The following is a 20,913-nucleotide window of genomic DNA, read 5'->3' as shown; positions in this document are numbered from 1 at the left end:
GGGAGGGCATTATTGTAGATCTTATTCTTTACTTATTTTTTACTTTTTCAACCTAAAGATATTTTTACTTTAATAGAACATTCTTATCATTATCACGCAAGATGAAAATATCTCCTATTATTTTATTGTACTATATTGTATAATAAAAAAGTGAAAAAATGCACTACTCAATATGATTTCAAAGTGTTTTAAGGTTAAAAAGTCATATGCCTAATACTGACGCTGAAAGTACAGATAAAACCTGCTAACCAAAAATCCAATGGCCCATAAAATATATTTAGTAGGCATACTGTATCAAAATGAAACATCTATAAGCATACATGTCAATAAAGGTCTACTAAATAGAGAGAAGATTATCTTAGAAGACTAAAAAATATCATGTATAGATCAGTGCCTCTAAAACTAGATATACTTCAGAATCACCTGGGGAGCTTTTAAAATTATACTGATACCTGAACCCTGTCACCCAGAAATGTTGATTTGTCTGGAATGGGTCCTGGACATTCATATGTTTAAAAGTTGGCTAAATAATTCTAGGGATGTAAACCACTGATGGAGCTAGACAACAGAGAGTATTATATAAAAATGCAAGAAAAAGGAAAGAGGGAGAAGAAAATGGTTTCGTATTCAGCATGCACTGGAACTGGCATAGCCCTCCAACCTTAAGGCAGGTTTAAGAAAGAGAAACCCACTCAATGCTCATGTAAAAATGGAAGTTTGTTGGCAGGAAGGAGTACATGTGTTGATAGGGGCAAATGTGCAAATGTACTGAGAGAACAGACAGGCCCTTCAGAAATTAAGTCATCAATGGCTAGCTTTTCTGACTCTCTTGGGAACCAAATGATTTATTTTTTTCTGTTCACTCCATTCTCCTTTCTAAGGTCTGGATTCTACTATTTTCCCACAACTTAACATCTTGTTTAATGCTTGGATTGTGTAACACTAGAGCCCTAGTGTTCACCATCAGCTGACTCCAGTTCTTGTCTAATTCTACATTCCAAGGAGAGCAAATCTGTCTGTCCTTGCTTCAATTAAGCATCATCCTGATTTTGTGTGTGTATATCCTGACAGATAGGCCCAAACAATTGCTGGATTCATCAGCACTATTCCTGATAGAACATGTGACCAATTTGACCATCTCATATCTTTTTAAAATATATATATGTTTTTATTGATTTTTAGAGAGAGATATATAGAAACATCAACTAGAGAGAACATCATCGATTGCCTGCCTCCTGCACGCCTCCTACCAGGGAATGAAGTGGCAACCCGAGCATCTACCCAGATGCCAGGAACTGAACCAGCGACCTCTTACTTCATGGGTTGAACAACCACTGAGCAACACCGGCCAGGTCTATCTTGTATCTTTAATTTTTTCCTGAAAAAATATGGAGTGGCTTCCTGGTGTTTAGAAACTTTAGGTTAAAACAGTAAAAATATCTTTAAGTAAAAAAACAACACCTAAATAGCTAGGAAATAAGCAGTAATACTTTCAGTATTCACCATATTCTTCCCATAGTATCACAGCACACTCCTAGCTATATTGCCACAACTAGAACCTAAATGGCAACTTCTTCTCTCAAGTCTGTACTAAAAATCATATCTTTCTTTGACTTTTTTCAAGTTAGTAATATATGAGGAAGCCTAATGTCCCACTTTCAAGTCAGTTTGTAGTTAAATGCACAGTCATGATTCCTTCAAAATATGGCCCATTTTTCCTAATTTTTACCGTCTCCGTATTTCTTATATCCAGAACATGTATGGGGAAAATTCTGAATAATGTTCAACAACTTGATATTAGTATTAATGTGCCAACTTGATTTCATTCATAATAAATAAATAGAATCACTCTGAATGAAAGTTAGTGTAAAAATATCTATAGATCCTCAGTGAATAATTTAAGTTATGAGAAAAGATAACACATAAGCTGTACATTTAGAATGGTGAAAAAAAAACAAGATTAAACACTGGCTGTGCCTCGGGGTGTTTCTTTCTATGCCCTCCTTCAAAATTAAGTATGCCACAATGCCCCCTAAAATTCTAATACTGTAACTCTGATGGGAGCAGTGTGGGTGATTCGGATGTCCAGTGGGAACGGGGATACTGGAGCACACAAAGCTGATGCCTATTTACTGTGGGGAGAACAGCAGCCCTTGTTCAGTTTTACTGCTTTAGCTGCTCCTTCTCCACTTTTTCCTAATCCAGTTCCTCCAAGTTGCATTTACCAAGTTATCCTTACCCAGGAGCCAAAGGCCTTCCTTATAAAGACAAATAAATTGAAAGCTCTCCTCACTTTTCCACTCCCAAAACATAATGCTGGTAATCTCCCCCACATTCAAGCAATGTCCAGTGGCACATACACACATATAGCATCTTGCTTGTGTGTCATTCCAACCAACTTTTTACAGAATGACATAGCAGAGTCAGAGAAAAACGAAGGAATACTGAAATGAGAGACATTTCTATTCTGTGTCCTTACATTTTCCTTCTCAATGGCCTCTCACTCTTCTTGCTCCACTCTCCCTCCTTCCAAAGAGCTTATTGCAAATATGGAAAATATGATGCCTCTTCATACCAAACTAGGCCTATTATTCCAAGCTATGATCTGTAGTTTGGAATAGCTTGAGACAAATCCTCACAAGGATTTTAATGATGACTGTAACCTTTATGTCTCATTTCTCATTCCAGAGAAGGCTGGGTTTAATAATAAAATAATAGCATGTGCATAAAGTTTCAAAAATTTACAAACTGCCTCCATAAACATCATTTTATCATCCCCTAATCCATTTTCAAATGATAAAATGAAACTACACAGAGGTTATGTGACTTATTTGTAAGTGAAAAACTCACTTCTCCCTCTAAATCCCTAGTGATTTTCTGTATTCTATACCATCTTAACCCAAATGTTTACGTGATGGAGGAATTTTAGTGTCAGTGTGTTATTCATAGAGGTAACTGGGAGGGGAATGAGTATTAACAACTTTTAATAAGCCTCAATCCTTGGGTAAGTAGTGTAAACTGCAACTGATTCCTTGGAAAATGTGAACAAGTAGCTCATTAGGAAGAGGGATAAATAGAATTAATAAGGGTTGCCTAGGATGGCACCTGAACGGGCCCAGATGGTTGATTATATTTTCTCGTCTCTCTATCCTGGGGGTATAAAAGGAGAAATTATGCAAGTTAATATGGTACTGGAGAAAACCAACCTAGTGCAAGTCAATTTAATTTGAGGTTTACATTTAACAGTGCTCAGCATGCAGTCATTTGCTGTTACTTACCAGACTGCAAATTTTATGAGAGCTTCTTAATAACCCCTGTGATTGAACTGTTGTTCTGTCAGCTTTCATCAACACTCTTGCACCTAAGAATGTACAGTATTTCTTCTGCATTAAATTCCTTTGGTATTTAATTAATTCATGGAGAATGAAGCCTCATGTTCATTGGTTTGAAATGCATCAAGGAGATACATTAATCTATATTAGAATAGCATGTGTCCATGAACAGAAAACCTCTCCTGGCAGCTGAGTAAAATTATGTCAACTCAACAGTTGCCCAAACCAGCATGTGATGGCTGCTCAGCTCACAGTGTCTGCTCAGTAACAGCTTAAACTAGACCACACACCACATCATGGCGAGAGATCAGTGCTCATTTCAGGACCTGAAAACTTCAGGATCTACACTAAATCATCTAAAAATAATTGTGTCCTTTCAGTTACTAAATGGTGTGTGTGTGTGTGTGTGTGTGTGTATGTATGTATATATGTATGTATATATATTTATATATATTTATATATATATAAAATATACGATGCTTCTAGCTTAGTGGTTCTCCATAATGAGCATTAGAATTGCCTGTGAAACTTTTAAAAATACCAAATGCCTAAAGATTAAATATTAATGGTTTTGGCATGGGATTTAGGCACTGTTTAAAAACAAAAACAAAAAACAAAACACAGGTTAAGAAACATGTAATTTTATGTCAATTAGTAGAAATTATTTGAAAAAAAATTCTACATTGATGCTTGTTAAGCCTTGATTTCTCTTAATTATTTAAGATTAGTTTGCTATAAAAAGGAAATTCTAGTACTATTTTCTAAGGAACTCATCTCTTGACAGAAGACTGACACTAAGTAAGTATTTAGTAAACATATTTTTAAGTAACTACATACAAATCTTGGTTTAAATGTAGTATGTATTAATGTTTAAGTGTCCTGATTTTATTATTTGATTTTACTCTGAAGCAATAAAAAGATTAGACTGGCAACATCTACTTTCTCTCATTTTGTTCAATCTGATTTCTTTCTCGAGAGAAATTGCTTATCATAAAATATCAGAAATATTCATGAAAATGGCTAAAAGAAAGAAACCTTTTACTTTGTACAATAATTGATCTCATATTTCAGAAGAATTTGCTTCCACTCCCAGTGAAATAAATTAAGAGATCTTTCTAAGACTGTTCTGGTTTCAATTATTTACAAAGCCACGAAATGGAATACATATTATTGTTTTATTTTCTATATTTCCTAGTATCCGAAATTATTATAGTCATGTAGATAAAGCAGGTTCATCATGTTTTTCATGTTTGTTGGTTTAAGACTCGGGGGAAAATGAACACATTTGAAAGGCAGGGAAGGTGTATTTTTAAAGTGTTTTGCCACTGCCCCTTTTATACCCTTCGGTATATACCTATCGTAGACTAAGCATGTATTACAGGGAAATAGGGAGGAGGAAAAGCCCCGTCCTCCAAACAGCAATCCCTGGAATGTGTAGGGAAGTTTTCAGTTCTTCTATTTCCGAGACAGCATCCCATGGTTTCCCTTGAAACTGTAGAAGGCTAAATGTAGCTGCAATTGACAATACAAGGAGTGGGGGAAAACAACAGATTTACAAAGAAATGTAATGATGCTTTCCAAATTTCAGGGGCATGCCCTAAGGCAGTGATGGCGAACCTTTTGAGCTCGGCGTGTCAGCATTTTGAAAAACCCTAACTTAACTCTGGTGCTGTGTCACATATAGAAATTTTCTGATATTTGCAACCATAGTAAAACAAAGATTTATATTTTTGATATTTATTTTATATATGTAAATGCCATTTAATAAAAGAAAAATCAACCAAAAAAATGAGTTCGCGTGTCACCTCTGACATACGTATCATAGGGTCGCCATCACTGGAATAGAAAGTACTTGGGAAACTAGAAATAAGAATCTGACCGGCGTGAAGAGTACTTCACGTGGAATGGAGAAAGATAATGCCAGAGAGGCCGGGGAGGCGCCAGGTAGAGAAGAGCCTTACTGACTATGGTGAAGAATGTGTACTTTCTTATAAATCCCTGAGGAGCCCCTGAAGGATTTTCAGCATGTTTTAAAAATCACTTTAACAACATGACCTGGATGATTAGAGGAGGGTCAGATGAGTCAGGAATCTGATAGCAGGCGCATGCAGGAATCTAGACAGGGAGAGCGAGCATACGGGCCACACAGTAGGGGAGCGGGGGGTTATATAAATGATGCCTGCACATGTCCCCTAATCCAGGTCGGTTTAGAAATCTGAGCAGAGAGAATGAAGAGGGAAAGCATAGCCACCCTCAATGGTAGGTGCTAGGGTTCACAGTGCTGCTAGCTAGCCTGGTGGCCGTGGGCCAATCTGTCTGGGCCTCATCTTTCTCAAATATTAAATGGAAAGAAGAATGGCAACCAAGCCTATCTCACAGCATTATTGTACAGATATATAATAAGAAAATGGCTATGAAACACTATAAAATGGTAAACTAGTGTTTACCTGTTACTGCTATATCAAACTACCACAAACTTAGTGGATTCACACAACACAAATTTATCCAATTAAAGTTCTAGAGGCCAGAACTCCGGGCCAAAATGGAAATGTTGGAGGCCTGCGTTCCTTGTGGAGGCTCTAGAGAAGAATCCATTCCCTTGCCTTTCCAACCTACATTTGCTCATGGCTTCAAATGTCTCTCTCGTTCCTACGTCAGCGTCTTCAAATGCCTCTCATGTCTACACTGACTCTCCTGTTTCCCTCTCACTCACAAGGACTGTTGTGAGTACTGGGTCCACGCTGGTAGGCCAGGATGATCTCCTTATTCCAAAGTCAGCTGAGTAGCAACCTTAATTCCCCACCCCACCCCCCAACCGTGTGACACAGTCCCAAATTCCAAGTACTAGGATATAGACATCTTTGCCGGTACCACTATTCTGTTTACCCTACATACAAAAAATTCTAATTTAATGTCTACTTGGCAGTCAATTTTTAAAAAAATTTCACAGTATGTCCAAGAGTTATTGTATAGGTTAAAAAATAGGAAATCTGAAGACACTGTTTTCTAAGTAACTCACTAATATGTCTCTAAAATTTAGCAATATATGCTAAACAAGTAAAAGTTCAATAACTACAGATTTTTTAAATATGTAACTTAATGTAATCATTCCCATCTCTTCAAAACAAATGAAAATTTAAGACAAAGATACCATTGCAAAATCTAAACGGAATCATAAGCATACTATGATAGTATCCAGCCCTGTAAGGAAATAGTTGGTAGTACAATGCTAGGATTAGCTCATGCTTTTTCTAGTTATAGAACTCAACAATTTGGGGTGTGGAATTATAGGAAAAGTCAGGCATTCAGTCATACAAAGGGCAATACTAGTAGATACCTAAGGCAAGCATGAGGGCCGCATGCAGCCCACAACTAATATTTTTGCGGCCCAACCAATATAACAGTATGTAAGAAACATTTTAATAAAAATTTTGTAACTTAATTTTTACAATATACTGTTATACATTATTATTAATAACGAATTACAACATTCACTAATGACTGATCACTATAATCCTGCACCTTATACGCAGGCGCACCATTTCTCTCCACTAATACTAGCAGCGAATATTTTAGCAGCCAATTGCCAAGTCATTAGTCTTGGACTGACTTGTTTGGTGTGCGCTACAGGAAATATTTCGCTTTCAGAGAACCAAAAAAATAGGTTTATTTGTGTTACGCTTATTAACTTGTGCAGTTATTCAGTGTCTGGTAAGTTAATGTTCAAGAAAAAATATTGTTATTAAAATGTTCTATTATTTTATATCCAGCATGTCTCTATCGAAATAAGCCTACATTTCTATGAAAATTTAAGCTTTTTTATTTAATAAATCTTTATTGTTAAAATTATTACAGTTGTTCCTCCCCCCCCCCCCCATAGCTCCCTTTCACCCAGTTCCCACCCCACCCCATGCCCTTATCCCTCCACTGTCCTCATCCATAGGTATACGATTTTTGGCCAGTCTCTTCCCTCACCCCCACCTCCCCTTCCCCTCAACCCCGAGAATTGTCAGTCCACTCCCTTTCTATGCCCCTGATTCTATTCTAGTCACCAGTTTATTCTGTTCATCAGATTTTTAATTCACTTGATTTTTAGATTCACTTGTTGATAGATATGTATTTGTTGTCACTTTGTTGACCATAATTTTTATCTTTACCTTTTTCTTCTTCTTCCCCTTCTTAAAGAATACCCTTCAGCATTTCATATAATACTGGTTTGGTGGTGATGAACTCCTTTAGCTTTTCCTTATCCATGAAGCTCTTCAATTCTAAATGATAGCTTTGCTGGGTAGAGTAATCTTGGTTGTAGGTTCTTGCTATTGATCACTTTGAATATTTCTTGCCACTCCCTTCTGGCCTGCATGGTTTCTGTTGAGAAATCAGCTGACAGTCTTATGGGTACTCCCTTGTAGGTAACTAACCGTTTTTCTCTTGCTGCTTTTAGTATTCTCTGTCTTTTGCCCTTGGCATTTTAATTATGATGTGTCTTGGTGTGGTCCTCTTTGGATTCCTCTTGTTTGGGGTTCTCTGTGCTTCCTGGACTTGTTAAGTCTATTTCTTTCACCAGGTAGGGGAAGTTTTCTGTCATTATTTCTTCAAATAGGTTTTCAATATCTTGCTCTCTCTCTTCTTCTGGCACCCCCATAATTCAGATGTTGGTATGCTTGAAGTTGTCCCAGAGGCTCCTTACACTATCTTCATATTTTTGGATTCTTTTTGCTTTTCTGGTTGGGTGTTTTTTGCTTCTTCGTATTTCAAATCTTTGACTTGATTCTTGGGGTCTTCTAGTCTGCTGTTGGATCTCTGTGTAGTAGTCTTTATTTCAGTCAGTGAATGCTTAATTTATAATTGGTCCTTTTTCATATCCTCGAGGGTCTCACTAAATTTCTCGGAGGTTTCTAGAAGATTCTTGAGTAACCTTATAACCGTGGTTTTGAACTCTATATCCAGTGGTTTGCTTTCCTCCATTTCTTTCGTTTGTGACATGTTTCTTTGTCTCCGCATTTTGGTTGCTTCCCTGTGTTGATAGAGTGGCTTTGTGTGGTAGGTGTCCTATAGGGCCCAGTGGCTCAGCCTCCCTAATTATCTGAGGCTGACACTCTTGGTGCACCCCTTTGTGGGCTGTGTGCACAGTCTTGTTGTTGTTAAGTCTTGACTGCTGTTGGTATCACTGGGAGGAATTGACCACCAGGCCAACTGGCTGTGAGGACCAGCTGTGTCTACAATGGGAGAACTGCTGTGCTAGAGACACCCTTATGGAGCAGGACTTGCTTCAGTGGAGCTTTGGTGTTCACTGAGTCTGCCCCTTGAGTGTGTCTCTTATGGATGTGAAGAGCTGTAATCTGGATGGTCTCACTCTGACCACTGGGTACACTGGCTCTTGGATTTCCAAGGAGGTGCAATGTCACCCACTGCCTGAGGCCACCCAGCAGGAGCTACAGAGAGATCTGCAGATTCCTCCTCTTTGTTTGGGGTTTGGAAGTGTCCAGATGAGGCCTGGCTGTGAAGCAATGCAGGCTGCTATCTAGGCCTTCTTTTGGAGGCTTTGGTGCTCTTTGACCCAGCTGCAGTTTGTTAGGTTTAGATTGCAAAAGGCCAGGCCATTCATATGCAAAAGCCTCTGCACACAGTTTGGATGAGGTTGTAAATTGGGTGGGGCGGGGTCTCAGGGAATCAGGGTGGAGCAAACCACAATGGCTGCTCTGCCTCGGAGAGGTCCCAAGGTCTCTGTGTCCTGCGGCCCCGTGCAGGAACAATGATCACTGCAAGCACCTCTGTGGGAAAGCCACCCTCGTGTTCTGGTTCAATGCCAGATAGTCCAGTTTCTCCCCATATGAGTCTGGGTCCCCAGAGTCTCACCCAAAACTGGAGTTCAGAGCAATTGGGAGCTTGTAACTCCCTCATGACTGAAAAAGACAACAGTGTACCAAGTTGCCAGCCCATTTCTGCGCAGCTCCATACCTCTGCATTTCCGCACCTCTGTACCTCCTACCAGCTTTAATGCACTTTTCTCTTTCCTTCTCGCTGTAGAATTTCCACTTAGCCAGCCTTCCCATGGTTCTGGATGATGTCCATTTTGTCTTTTAGTTGTAGTTTTGATGTGGTTGTGTGAGGCACCAAGTACAATTGTGTACCTATGCTGCCATCTTGGTTCCTCTTGAAGCTTTTTTTGTTGTTGTTGCCCACAAAAACTTAAAGCTTGCATATTTGGCCCATGTTAGCCTTTGAGTTTGACATGCTTGCTCTACGGTAAACATTCCCAACACAAAGCAAGTACACAGGCAGGTGAGGAAGGGTACTATACTGGAGCCTGCAAGTAGAGGACAGCTCAACCAAGTTAAGTCTACATCCCAGGTGCCCTATAATAGGCCTAGTGTAGACCTTTGTAAGCCATCTGGTTTCAAGACACATATCTTCTATATATGCCAAATATGTCATTGTACATTATACCTTCTTGTCCCACTTAATGGTTATTCTAAAAACATAATACACTAGTCCCCACTTTTCCACAGGGAATTCACTCCAAATCCCCCAGTGAATGCCTGAAACAACAAATAGCACTGAACTCTCTATATACTATGGTTTTTCTATAAATACATGATAAAGTTTAATTTATAAATTAAGCAAGTAAAAGGTTAACAATAATAATTAATAATAAAATAGAAAATTATAACAATATATTGTAATAAAAGTTATGTGAATGAAGTCTCCCTCTCTCTTGTACTGCACTGTGCTCACCCTTCTTCTCATGATGATGTGAGATGATACAATGCCTGTGTGATGAGATGAAGTGAGGAGAATGACGTAGGCCAGTAGTTGGCAAAATGTGGCTCAGCCAACTGCGGTTCACAAGCCACATGCGGCTCTGTGGAAGAGTGTGGCTCTTCCACAAAATACCGACTTCTGAGCATGGGCCACAAAGTTTCAATCGCACTGTACATGTGCGCCCGCACGTGGTATTTTGTGGAAGGGCCACACTCAAGGGGCCAAACCCGCAGTTTGCCGACCATGGATGTGGCTCGCAACCCGCAGTTTGCCGACCATGTGGCTCGCAATCCGCAGTTTGCCGACCATGGATAGGCATAATGATATTGCCTTAGGCTACTATAAGGACTACTTGAACACAAACATTGCAATACCAGGATAGCCGATCTGATAACCCAGATGGCTACCAAGTGACTAATAGGTGGATATGCTAGACAAAGGGATGATTCAAGGTGGGCAAGATTTCATCACACTAGTCAGGAGAGTTTTCCATTTAAAACAATGAACTGCTTATTTCTAAAATTTTCCATTTAATATTTTCAGACCATGGCTGATCGCAGATAACTGAAATGGAAAGCAAAACTGTGAATAAGGGGTGACTTCTGTACAGACGTAGGTCTAAGACAGGGTGGGGAACTTTTTTCTGCCAAGGGACCATTTGACTATTTATAACATCACTCACCGGCCATACAAAATATCAACTTAAAAATTAGCCTGCTATATTTGGTCAAACATTTAATTAATTCACCCCAATGCCTTGGCAAAGCCAGACCAAAAGGATTTTGTGGGCCTTATACGGCCTGCAGGCCGGAACGTTCCCCAACCCTGGTCTAAGATAACAATTCCTTAAAAAATTGTTATTAAATAAATATAAAGATTCTAAAATAGCATGAAATAAATAGGATTTATCTAAATCTGAAAATTCACAAATCACACATTTTTCCCTCTAAACTTACAAATAATTTCAACCAAGCTAATATCAGGGAATTATTTAAAACAAATTTCAGGGTACTTCCTATCTCTTGAATGCATACAGCCCTGACAACTAATATTCACAATGATGACCTCAACATCTTTGTATCATGTGGTAACTGGTAAGGAATATGAATGTGAGCATCTGAAAGGATTTAAATCACACAAAACCTGTCTAAAGTAGTTTTAAAAGAAGAAAAAAAAAATCAGTTTCCAGACAGAAACAAGTTCTTATTTATTGTTCATTACAGAAAACTTAAGTTAGAATAATTTTATGACTAAATGTATTGAGAACATGCGGTTGAAGATTTATATTTTATTTAAAGCATAACTATTACAATTCCTGTAAGAATATTAAAGTATTCACACCACAAATTTTCCTATTACATTATACAAACATAAGCTCACTTAAATGAAATCAATAGCAGAGCTCGAGTTTTTAAGCAGTATAATTTAATTAAACACTTCTAATCTATGCAAATAGGTTTTTCCAAAGGAGTATATTTTTTCTAAACTATGCTATTTTGTTTTAATCAATCAAGAGTAGTATCAATAAAAATGCAATAATAGGAGCTATCCTATATTTCATGTCAAAATATATTCTTTCTGAGACTTTTCTTATTACTCAAGAAGGCTACAAAAGACAGAAAAGCATTTATAAAGAGCAATCAGTATTCAATTGCTACAATAAAGAAGCTTTCTGAACATAACTGGGAGATGATGGTGATGGTCATAATGATGGTAACGGTGACAACAATTTTAATGACTTAGTCTAAGATGCTTTTACTGGGGAGGAAAAAAAACCCCGATAAAATGTCATTAAAACTTATTTATAGATCATCATCCTAATTGTAAGTCCAGTGTGCTATTTTATAATTCTCTCTCTAAGTGCAAAAATTACATCTTTGAGAAAATACCAAAGCCATTCATTTACTTATTTTTCTAACTACTCAACAATGGCTTGCAGCATGACAAATGTCATGAAAATGTACTTAAGACCCATCTGTACCATCAGAAGCTTCTTCCACCCTCCTTTACTCCCATACAATTCCTATGGCTAATCTTGGGTGGTTTAATCCTTAAGTAAGAGAAAGACTAGACTGAAAACATCATGTGGTAACTGATAAGGAATATAAATCAGAACATCTTAAAGGGTCCAAATCACACAAAACCTGTCTAAAGTAGTTTTAAAAGAAGAAAGCAAAAATATGCTCCCCCCAAAAAAATCAGTTTGTCAGACAGAAAATTCAATGATTTTCACAAATGCCAAAAGGTTAATCATGAAGTTTTCTATAATGTTAATTAAATCATACCTTAAGAGAGAAGGAAAGAACAGATTGCAACAAATTAGGTTATTCAAATTTTGTCAGAGATTTGAAAATTCAGGTAAAGCCAACACAGTACCAAAACTCTGAGCATTAGATAATGGCTGAGGACACTCAATAATGATATAGCTAACAAAACAAAGTCCAACAACATTTTCCTCTAGTGAAATAAAGTTAATAAGTTAGACAGACCTTTTAGTTTTTCCTGAGATTTTCAGCTTTCAATTAAAAAGGATTAAAATGGAAAGGCATTGGAGTTTCCCAAAGGATCAGATAGTGAGGAAAATAGAACGTAATGAAGAAAACAACTCTCCATTATGTCTCAAGAGCCAGACAACAAAACACTTCAGTTTACCTCAATGTCACTTGTGAAAAAAGAGTCCCTGAGCCAACCTTTCTAAGCAATGTTCAATAAATTAAGAAAAAAAACTGTAATAAAGCCTATATTATGTGTTCTTCAGCCAATTTATTCAATTAACCCATATCTGCAGAGGGTCCACAGGGAATTATATCACTTACGAGAGGAATTCTAAAAGAAGATAAAACATATTCTTTGGCCGAAACCGGTTTGGCTCAGTGGATAGAGCGTCGGCCTGCGGACTGAAAGGTACCAGGTTCGATTCCGGTCAAGGGCATGTACCTGGGTTGCGGGCACATCCCCAGTAGGAGATGTGCAGGAGGCAGCTGATCGATGTTTCTCTCTCATCGATGTTTCTAACTCTCTATCTCTCTCCCTTCCTCTCTGTAAAAAAATCAATAAAATATATTTAAAAACAACAAAAAAAAAACATATTCTTTGACTTCCAGGCCTCTGTTAGTCAATATCAGAAAAAAGAAAATAAAATCAATACAGTATAGGGAATCCATAGACGTTATAGATTGGGAAACTATCAATATTACTGGTTTTTTTTAAAAAAAAATACTTGAGACTTTTTAAGCAATAGGAAGTAAATGCAGGCAGGGCAAAACAAAAGAGAAGAACCCAAGGATGTGATAAAGAACAGAGAGGGTAATTCAAAGCAGAAAGGCACAAGCTTTCCACATATGCATCTATGTAGACAGCAACGCTGTAGCAATCAGAGGCAGAGATGGGGACATGATGACTGGTAATAGCTGCAAAACGTCCAACTAAAAACTGAGCCACAAGGCTAAGGGACAGCAATAGCCATTATCCAATGGGAATGTTCACCAAAATTACAGATATATTAGAGATTTCATAAATAGAAGAGGTTTACTACTTACCCGATTTATATGGTTGCTCCTTAAAATAATGTGCAGTAGAGTTTTCTCAAATTCTTCCAACTTCTTGGAACACGTTTTAAGAATATGACTAGATAAGTTACAATCACTGAGCAGTCTACCTAAAGTAGCAACAGCTTCTGTCCAAAAGCTTGAAAGAGGAAATTTTGGGTCACGGTAAAAAGTGATCAGGCCTTCTAGCAACTGAAAAACAGAATCAGATACCGTGGAAGAGGTGTTCTCCAAGTGGCTTAAGTCTGTTTTAAGACTCCCTGATTCTGTCCAGTTCTTCAGTTCAAGCAGATGTTGCAAAAATTGCATGTGAGAAGACAAAGGATTTTTTGAAGTCGCACAGTGTTTCTTTGCAATTGTCAGTGGTGGAAAGAGTGTGGGGGTGCAGCTCTCCACAAAATCTTGAGACACCTCTGAAGGTTCAGTTCTCTGCTCATTTGATAAATCACACCCAGAATCTTCCAGCCCAGTTAATGTATTTTCAGAACTTCCAGGCTCCTGAGCCTGCAGCTGGGAAGGTGAGTCTCCTGAAATGGAAAGAAATACAAGTGTAATCTTTCTGTACTGAGACTTTTTAAGCAATAGGAAGTAAATGCAGGCAGGGCAAAACAAAAGAGAAGAATCCAACGATGTGATAAAGAACAGAGAGGGTAATTCAAAGTAAAAAGGCACAAGCTTTCCACATTTGCATCTATGTAGACAGCAACACTGAAGCAATAAGATAACCTATCTAATAAAAGAGAAACATGGTAATTAGCCGTACCTCTGCTACCCTTCCCATTGGCTAATCAGGGCGATATGCAAATTAACTGCCAGCCAAGATGGCGGCCGGAAGCCAGGCAGCTTGAAGCTAACATGAGGCTTGCTTGCTTCAGTGACGGAGGACTCCAACGTTCCCCACCTGCCTTGCCGGCCTCTGAGCTTGCAGTCTGAAACATTGTTACAAATATAGAAGCTAAACAAAACTCCAGAAACCTGCTTTCAGCCAGCCTGGATCTAGAGTTGGAGTTGAAACAGTGTTTTGATTATAGAACCGAAACAAACCAGATACCTGCTTTCAGCAACAGAGGCCTCAGAGCTGGAGCCAGAGCTAAAGCTGGCCCAGAATAAAAAAAAAAAGAAAAAAAGGAGCAGTTGGGAGCTTCAGTCACATGCCAGCCTGAAAACAGCCCTCAGCCCCTCACCCAGACTGGCCAGGCACCCCAGTGGGAACCCCCACCATGAAGGGTGTGTGACCAGCTGCAAACAGCCATCATCCCCTCACCCAGGCTGGCCAGGCACCCCAGTGGGGACCCCCACCCTGATCCAGGACACCCATCAGGGCAAACCAGCTGGCCACCACTTATGCACCAGGCTTCTATCCTATATAGTAAAAGGGTAATATGCCTCCCAGCACCGGGATCAGCGGAGCCGTGAGGCCTCCCAGTACCAGGATCAGTGGAGCTGAGAGGCTTCCTGGCACCGGGATCAGTGTGACAGGAGGCAGCGCCCAAACCCCCTGATTGCCCTGTGGCTCTGTGTGTGACGGGGGTGGGGCCACAATCTCCCTATCCGCCCTGCTCTGTTCATGATAGGGAAAGGCGCCCCAACCTCCTGATCAGCCCTGATCTATGCCTGTAGGGGGGAGCTCCCCAACCCCCTGATCGCCCTGCGGCTCTGTGTGTGACAGGGTGCAGCCCCCCAACCCCCTGATCGGTCCTGCTCTGTGTGTGACAGGGTTCAGCGCCCCAACCCCCCCCCCCCCCACGGGCCCTGCTCTGTGTGTGACAGGGTAAAGCCATAACCTCCCCATCGGCCCTGCACTGAGTGTGACAGTGGCAGCGCCCCAACCCCTAATCAGCCCTGCTCTGTGGGTGATAGAGGGTGGCGCCCCAACCCCCACTCCACGGTGCCTGCTCTGTGTGTGATGGGGTAGAGCCATAACCTCCTCATCGGCCCTGCCCTGAGTGTGACAGTGGCGGTGCCCCAACCCCCTGATCGGCCCTGCTCTGTGGGTGATAGAGGGCAGCGCCCCAACCCCCTGATCCGCCCTGCTCTGTGCGTGACAGGGGGGAGTTCCCCAACCCCCTGATGGGCCCTGCTCTGTGCATGACAGGGTACGGAGCCCCAACCCCCCTGATAGGCCCTGCTCTGTGCGTGACAGGGGGCAGCGCCCCAACCCCAATTGGCCCTGCTCTGTGCATGACAGGGGGCAGTGCCCCAACCCCGATTGGCCCCGCTCTGTGCGTGACGGGGGCAGCGCCCCAACCCCGATTGGCCCTGCTCTGTGCGTGACAGGGTATGGAGCCCCAACCCCCCTGATGGGCCCTGCTCTGTGCGTGACAGGGAGCAGCGCCCCAACCCCCTGATTGGCCCTGCTCTGTGCGTGACAGGGTATGGAGCCCCAACCCCCCTGATGGGCCCTGCTCTGTGCCTGACAGGGAGCAGCGCCCCAACCCCCTGATTGGCCCTGCTCTGTGCGTGACAGGGGGTGGCGCTGCAACCTCCTCATCGACCCTGCCTTGAGTGTGACAGGGGGCGGTGCCCCAACCCCCCAATCGGCCTACCCTGAGTGTGACTGAGGGTGGCATCGCAACTTCCCAATCCGCCCTGCTCTGTGCATGACAGGGGGCGGCGCCCCAACTCCCCAATCGGCCCTGCTCTGAGCCCGACCAGGGGCTGCACCTAGGGATTGGGCCTGCCCTCTGCCACCCAGGAGCAGGCCTAAGGCAGCAGGTTGTTATCTCCCGAGGGGTCCCAGACTTCGAGAGGGCACAGGCTGGGCTAGGGACCCCTCCTCCCCCCCGAGTGCACAAATTTTTGTGCACCGGGCCTCTAGTTATTATATAAAATTAAAAGATATTTTATAATATTATAAATATTATAATAATATAAAATAGTATAAGATATTTTCATATAAAAACTAGACATTGACTTTTCTAATTTAAAATGCTAAATGAAGCACGTAGATATGCATTAAACATTTAAAGCAGTATTGTAAAAATTGAATAAATGAAAAACTGAAAGGAATTGACTAGGCTGACTGTGGAAAAGGTTTTTATCTTTACTGGTAGGAAGTAAAGGTGATTCATCTATATCACTATCTGTCATTCAACTGTGTGCCACGCTTGAAAGATACAGAGGAGAAACACAAAACCTGAAGGAGGTCTCCATCTGGTAGAGTCCAACAAGCAATACGGTGTACCTAGAGAGAGACTTGCTCAGGGTGCTATGCAAATAGAAGGACCCTGGTTAGCTTAGTTCATTCTGGAAGAGGTGATGGTGGAGCTAACTTATAAAACATAAATTGAAATTCAAAGCTAAAAGTTAGGGGAATGGAGGAAGACAGAGAACTCCATATACCCAAAGGGTAAGCACAAAAGCACAAGCTTAAGAAGAAAAAGAAAAGCATTGTGTATATAAGGATCCACAGTAATTTGACATTCCTTTTACAAAATAAATAAATAAATAAATAAATAAATAAATAAATAAATACGGCAAGAGATTAAGATGGAGATTAAGAGGCCAAGTCATAAAAGATGTTTTAAATTGTATTGACCCTAGAATTTATAAGTGTAGAGTGAGTGTAATTCAATGCACTTATACATAAAAATACACAATTTATATGTGTATGTGTACTTATTTATAATTATCTATCTATCTATCTATCTATCTATCCTTGAAACGATGTCTATAATCACTAGAATCTCTGACACTGCTAGAGAAACACTGCAGTTAAGGTTTAACCTACTAAGTGTAGATCATTCTTTGGTAGAGATGCCATCAGATGCCATAAAAATAAGGTTGTTGTTGTTTGTCAATGATTATCACCAGTGATCATATCCATAGCAGCTTTGGTGAGTCAGGGTGGTAGAGAGAGGTCAGACTGCAATGGCCTGAAGAGTGGATGGGGAGAAAGCAAGGGAAGAATGGTAACACTTTTGAGGACTTGGATCCGGAAAGTATAAACTGGAGAGTAACTGAAGGCAAATGTGGCCTGACAAATTAGGAGAAACATGAGGAATTACAGACTAAGAACAGAGAAGCAAGTGTTGGAGATATGAGAAAAATATAAAAATGCCAGGTGAGGCATGGCCCGAGAGAAGGGAGGAGACTGAGTCAAGGATGCTAGTGGATGGGTGCTTAGTGATGGGGAAGTATTTTTTTTTCTCTGAGGCTAAAGGAAAGATGGGGGGAATGTATAGGAATATTTTTTAAATGCCCCTGTCATATAGGAAGTTAAAGGACATCTCACCTAAGAAGTTAGATATTTTTTTAAAGCTGGAGACAGGGGGACACTAATTGATCAAGGCATAAGAATAATGATGAAAGTGACAACTTCTACCCTCAGCACCATTTATTTGGAAATCCAACCCCAGTTTTCAAATGTCTCCCTTCTGGAACATTTCGGTTCTCCACCGAGATGTTCACAGAAAAAAATGTCTTGATTGTGGACAAAAAATTTAGTTTTCAATCTGACAACCCTTTCATGCTGATACTTCAGCATGGCAAACAGTGTCTCTCAGGCAACAAACAAAGGAGAGAATGCTTTTGTGGCTGGCCAAATGAGGATTAGCGCAATTTTAAAACATAAAGAGGCCATCAAGAGTGCTAATGTCGCTAAGGGTGTGAAAGCGCTGCTCACAAAACAACAATCAAAGGCAACAGAATAAGTATAAAAATTGCTGTTGATTTGGATAAAGGAAAGCAGTTAGCCAGTGACAGCCTTTGGAGGCAGTGATCTGTGAAAAAGTGAAGATGCCTCATCTGCATCCTGACCTCCTCAAAGACACCCCTGGAACCAGTGCTGAAAGGGATTCCTTTGGATTATGAGGGGTAGCTTGATAAATTTAAGAAGTGTTTATTTATAAACAATACATTATACATGCACTATACATTAAAAAGGTTAAAACGGAATCATCTGTGGGTCTGGAACAGATTAATTCAATGTACATTATTTCTAATGGTTAAAAATAACTCGGTTTCCAAACAAATCCCTTCTCAAACAGCCTTGTGGAATGAATTAAGTTTGAGAACTGAGGTTCCACTTGTTGCTCTTTTGTCCTTTGGTAAAATTAGAAGCTGATGAGACAAAATCGGAGCTTTAACTTAGAGATCACTCACTTAACAAGTGCCTGCTATAATCACTGCCGGTGTGCACATGTGTGCTTGCTAATTATCACTATACTATCTGTACTTCATGTTAGGGAGAAAATGCAGTCAGTTAAAAAGATGTGGTGGTACCCGGGACAGTGAACTATCAGCAAAGTGTCTAACTGCATGTGGCTATTTCTATACTAAACCAGGCAAGACAGCCTGCTCGTTTTAAGCCAATGGACAGTTTCTTTTACTTATGAGCAAGGATAAACATTTAAAATGACTTCTCACCACATCCATCTCATTCTTCACAAAAGTAAAGGGAGGGGGTGGTTATTATGGTAATTATTCAGGTAGAGTATATTTATCTTCTAGGGAATTCAAACTGTTGCTCCACTAAGAAAGTGAACAGTTTAAATATTTCATTAACCTACTCAATTTCCCATCAAGGTAAGCTGAATTTCATGGGTGATGATTTTAAGGAAGACTCATAAAATAAATTCTACCAGCTATTAAACTGGGAAGCAAAAATCTGCTTTCTTGTTTCTGCTTTTTGCTCCTCATTGCTGTGCCTTTTGGCAAATCACAGTCACACCACCTCATCTCCTTCCTGTACCAAAAGGAAATCATTTGACAGGAGTAGTTTTACCCATTCCTTGCTCTGGCGTTAGGGTTAGGGTTAGGATGGGGATAGGACGCTGAGATTTTATACAATATGGCTTACAGTGTTAAAGCCACTCTATTGAATTGAACAGAAGACTCTGATGTTCATATTTCACTTTAAAAAGTAGTTTCACCACATAATTCAATTGTTCTTCCCAACGACAGCCCTGGGAGATAATGAAATGCGGGCTCAACTTGACTAAGAGGCCTGGGAAAAGCCACACAGTGAGCAAGTAAAACCAATTCTTCAGTTCCAAGTCCAATCATGTTCTAACCACAGCAGGAAAACAAACAAAAAAAAAAGACTCCTGTGTTTTTCCATAGCAGCTTCTGGACATTTCCATCATAGTATTCATCAAGTTCTATATGTTGTCCACTTGCGTATGAGCTCCTGAATGGCAGAAGTCCTGTCTCTTGCCATCTCTGTGGACATCTCACTGAATAATAACATCACCTGCAGAAGACACCTTATCAGGATAAACTATTAGTGCTACCACTTGCTGCTGGCTATGACAGACAGACCTTCTGTCATCCTTTAATATTCATAATGACAATGGGAGATAATGAAATGCAGGCTCAGCCTCACTAAGAGGATCAATTCCTTTGCAACTTATACCAAACCACAAAAGTTTATAAATAAATAAGAAAAATAACATAGAATGTATAGACAGACGGAAAGAATTTGGCTATTGTAGTAATCATTTAAAATGCCTCAAAATACTTAACAAATAGCCAATAATATACTTTTTATAGAACCTACTAACTCTTATATATAATCAATAACCAATTTATTTCCTCTCCTATTTGTTCTCAATGATGAAAACCTTGAGGACTATGAACAGGGTTTGCATGGGAAACCAGCACTTCCATATTAGAAAGCACGCCCTGCCTAATACTATGCAGTAAATAATAGCGGGCAAGCATCACTACTGAATATATCCTTACAAGATGGAAAAGAGAAAGAGGAGAAAAAAGCTTTCTAGAGAAAAGTAAACATTTTCAGTAATACTGAATATTAACAGGTTACAATCTCTGACAATAATCATTAATAATATATTTATTCATACAAACAAGATTTTTAAATACCCAAGCTTATTTGAGTAATATATAGCATGGAAAAGGACAGTAATATACTCTTGTCTCTTTTAAATAAGTCTTACAAATTACAAACAGACTCTTCTACTCATTTGCTTGGATGACTTTTCTAATCATAAATCTCAAAGCATGGCTAACAAAACATCATACCCAAAAGAGGGAGGAGAAAATAGAGATATGATACTGCAGCTTTCTGCTGTTCCCATTTTTCCAGGAGGGACTAAGGTGAAATAGAAGTCAAATGTTACTTCTCTCTCTTTTTAAAAAAATGTTTTAATTGATTTTAGAGAGAGTGGAAGATAGGAGAAGGAGAAGGGGAGAAAGAGAGTCAGAGACAGAGGGAAACATTGATGACAGAGAAACTTCTACACACACCCTTACCTGCAACCTGGGCATGTGCCCTGACCGGGAATCTAACTGGCAATCTTTGGGTA

The 20,913-nt window shown here is 40.0% G+C and overlaps 1 protein-coding gene across 1 annotated transcript in view; it reads right to left on the bottom strand.

The window, feature by feature from the left end:
• Positions 1–20,913, bottom strand: part of MEI4 (meiotic double-stranded break formation protein 4) — a gene marked incomplete at both ends in the record, with an annotated part of 150,514 nt that overhangs the window by 72,727 nt on the left and 56,874 nt on the right. The window contains one exon of the mRNA XM_081094743.1: positions 13,637–14,172. Within this exon, the coding sequence (XP_080950869.1) occupies positions 13,637–14,172 (536 nt within the window). The remainder of the gene's footprint in view (positions 1–13,636; positions 14,173–20,913) is intronic.

The sequence above is a fragment of the Myotis nattereri genome (assembly GCF_964212035.1).
Source record: "Myotis nattereri genome assembly, chromosome: 6".
Lineage (NCBI taxonomy): Eukaryota > Metazoa > Chordata > Mammalia > Chiroptera > Vespertilionidae > Myotis > Myotis nattereri.
Note: the sequence above shows the minus strand (reverse complement) of the source record. Positions and strands in the feature narration are given on the sequence as shown.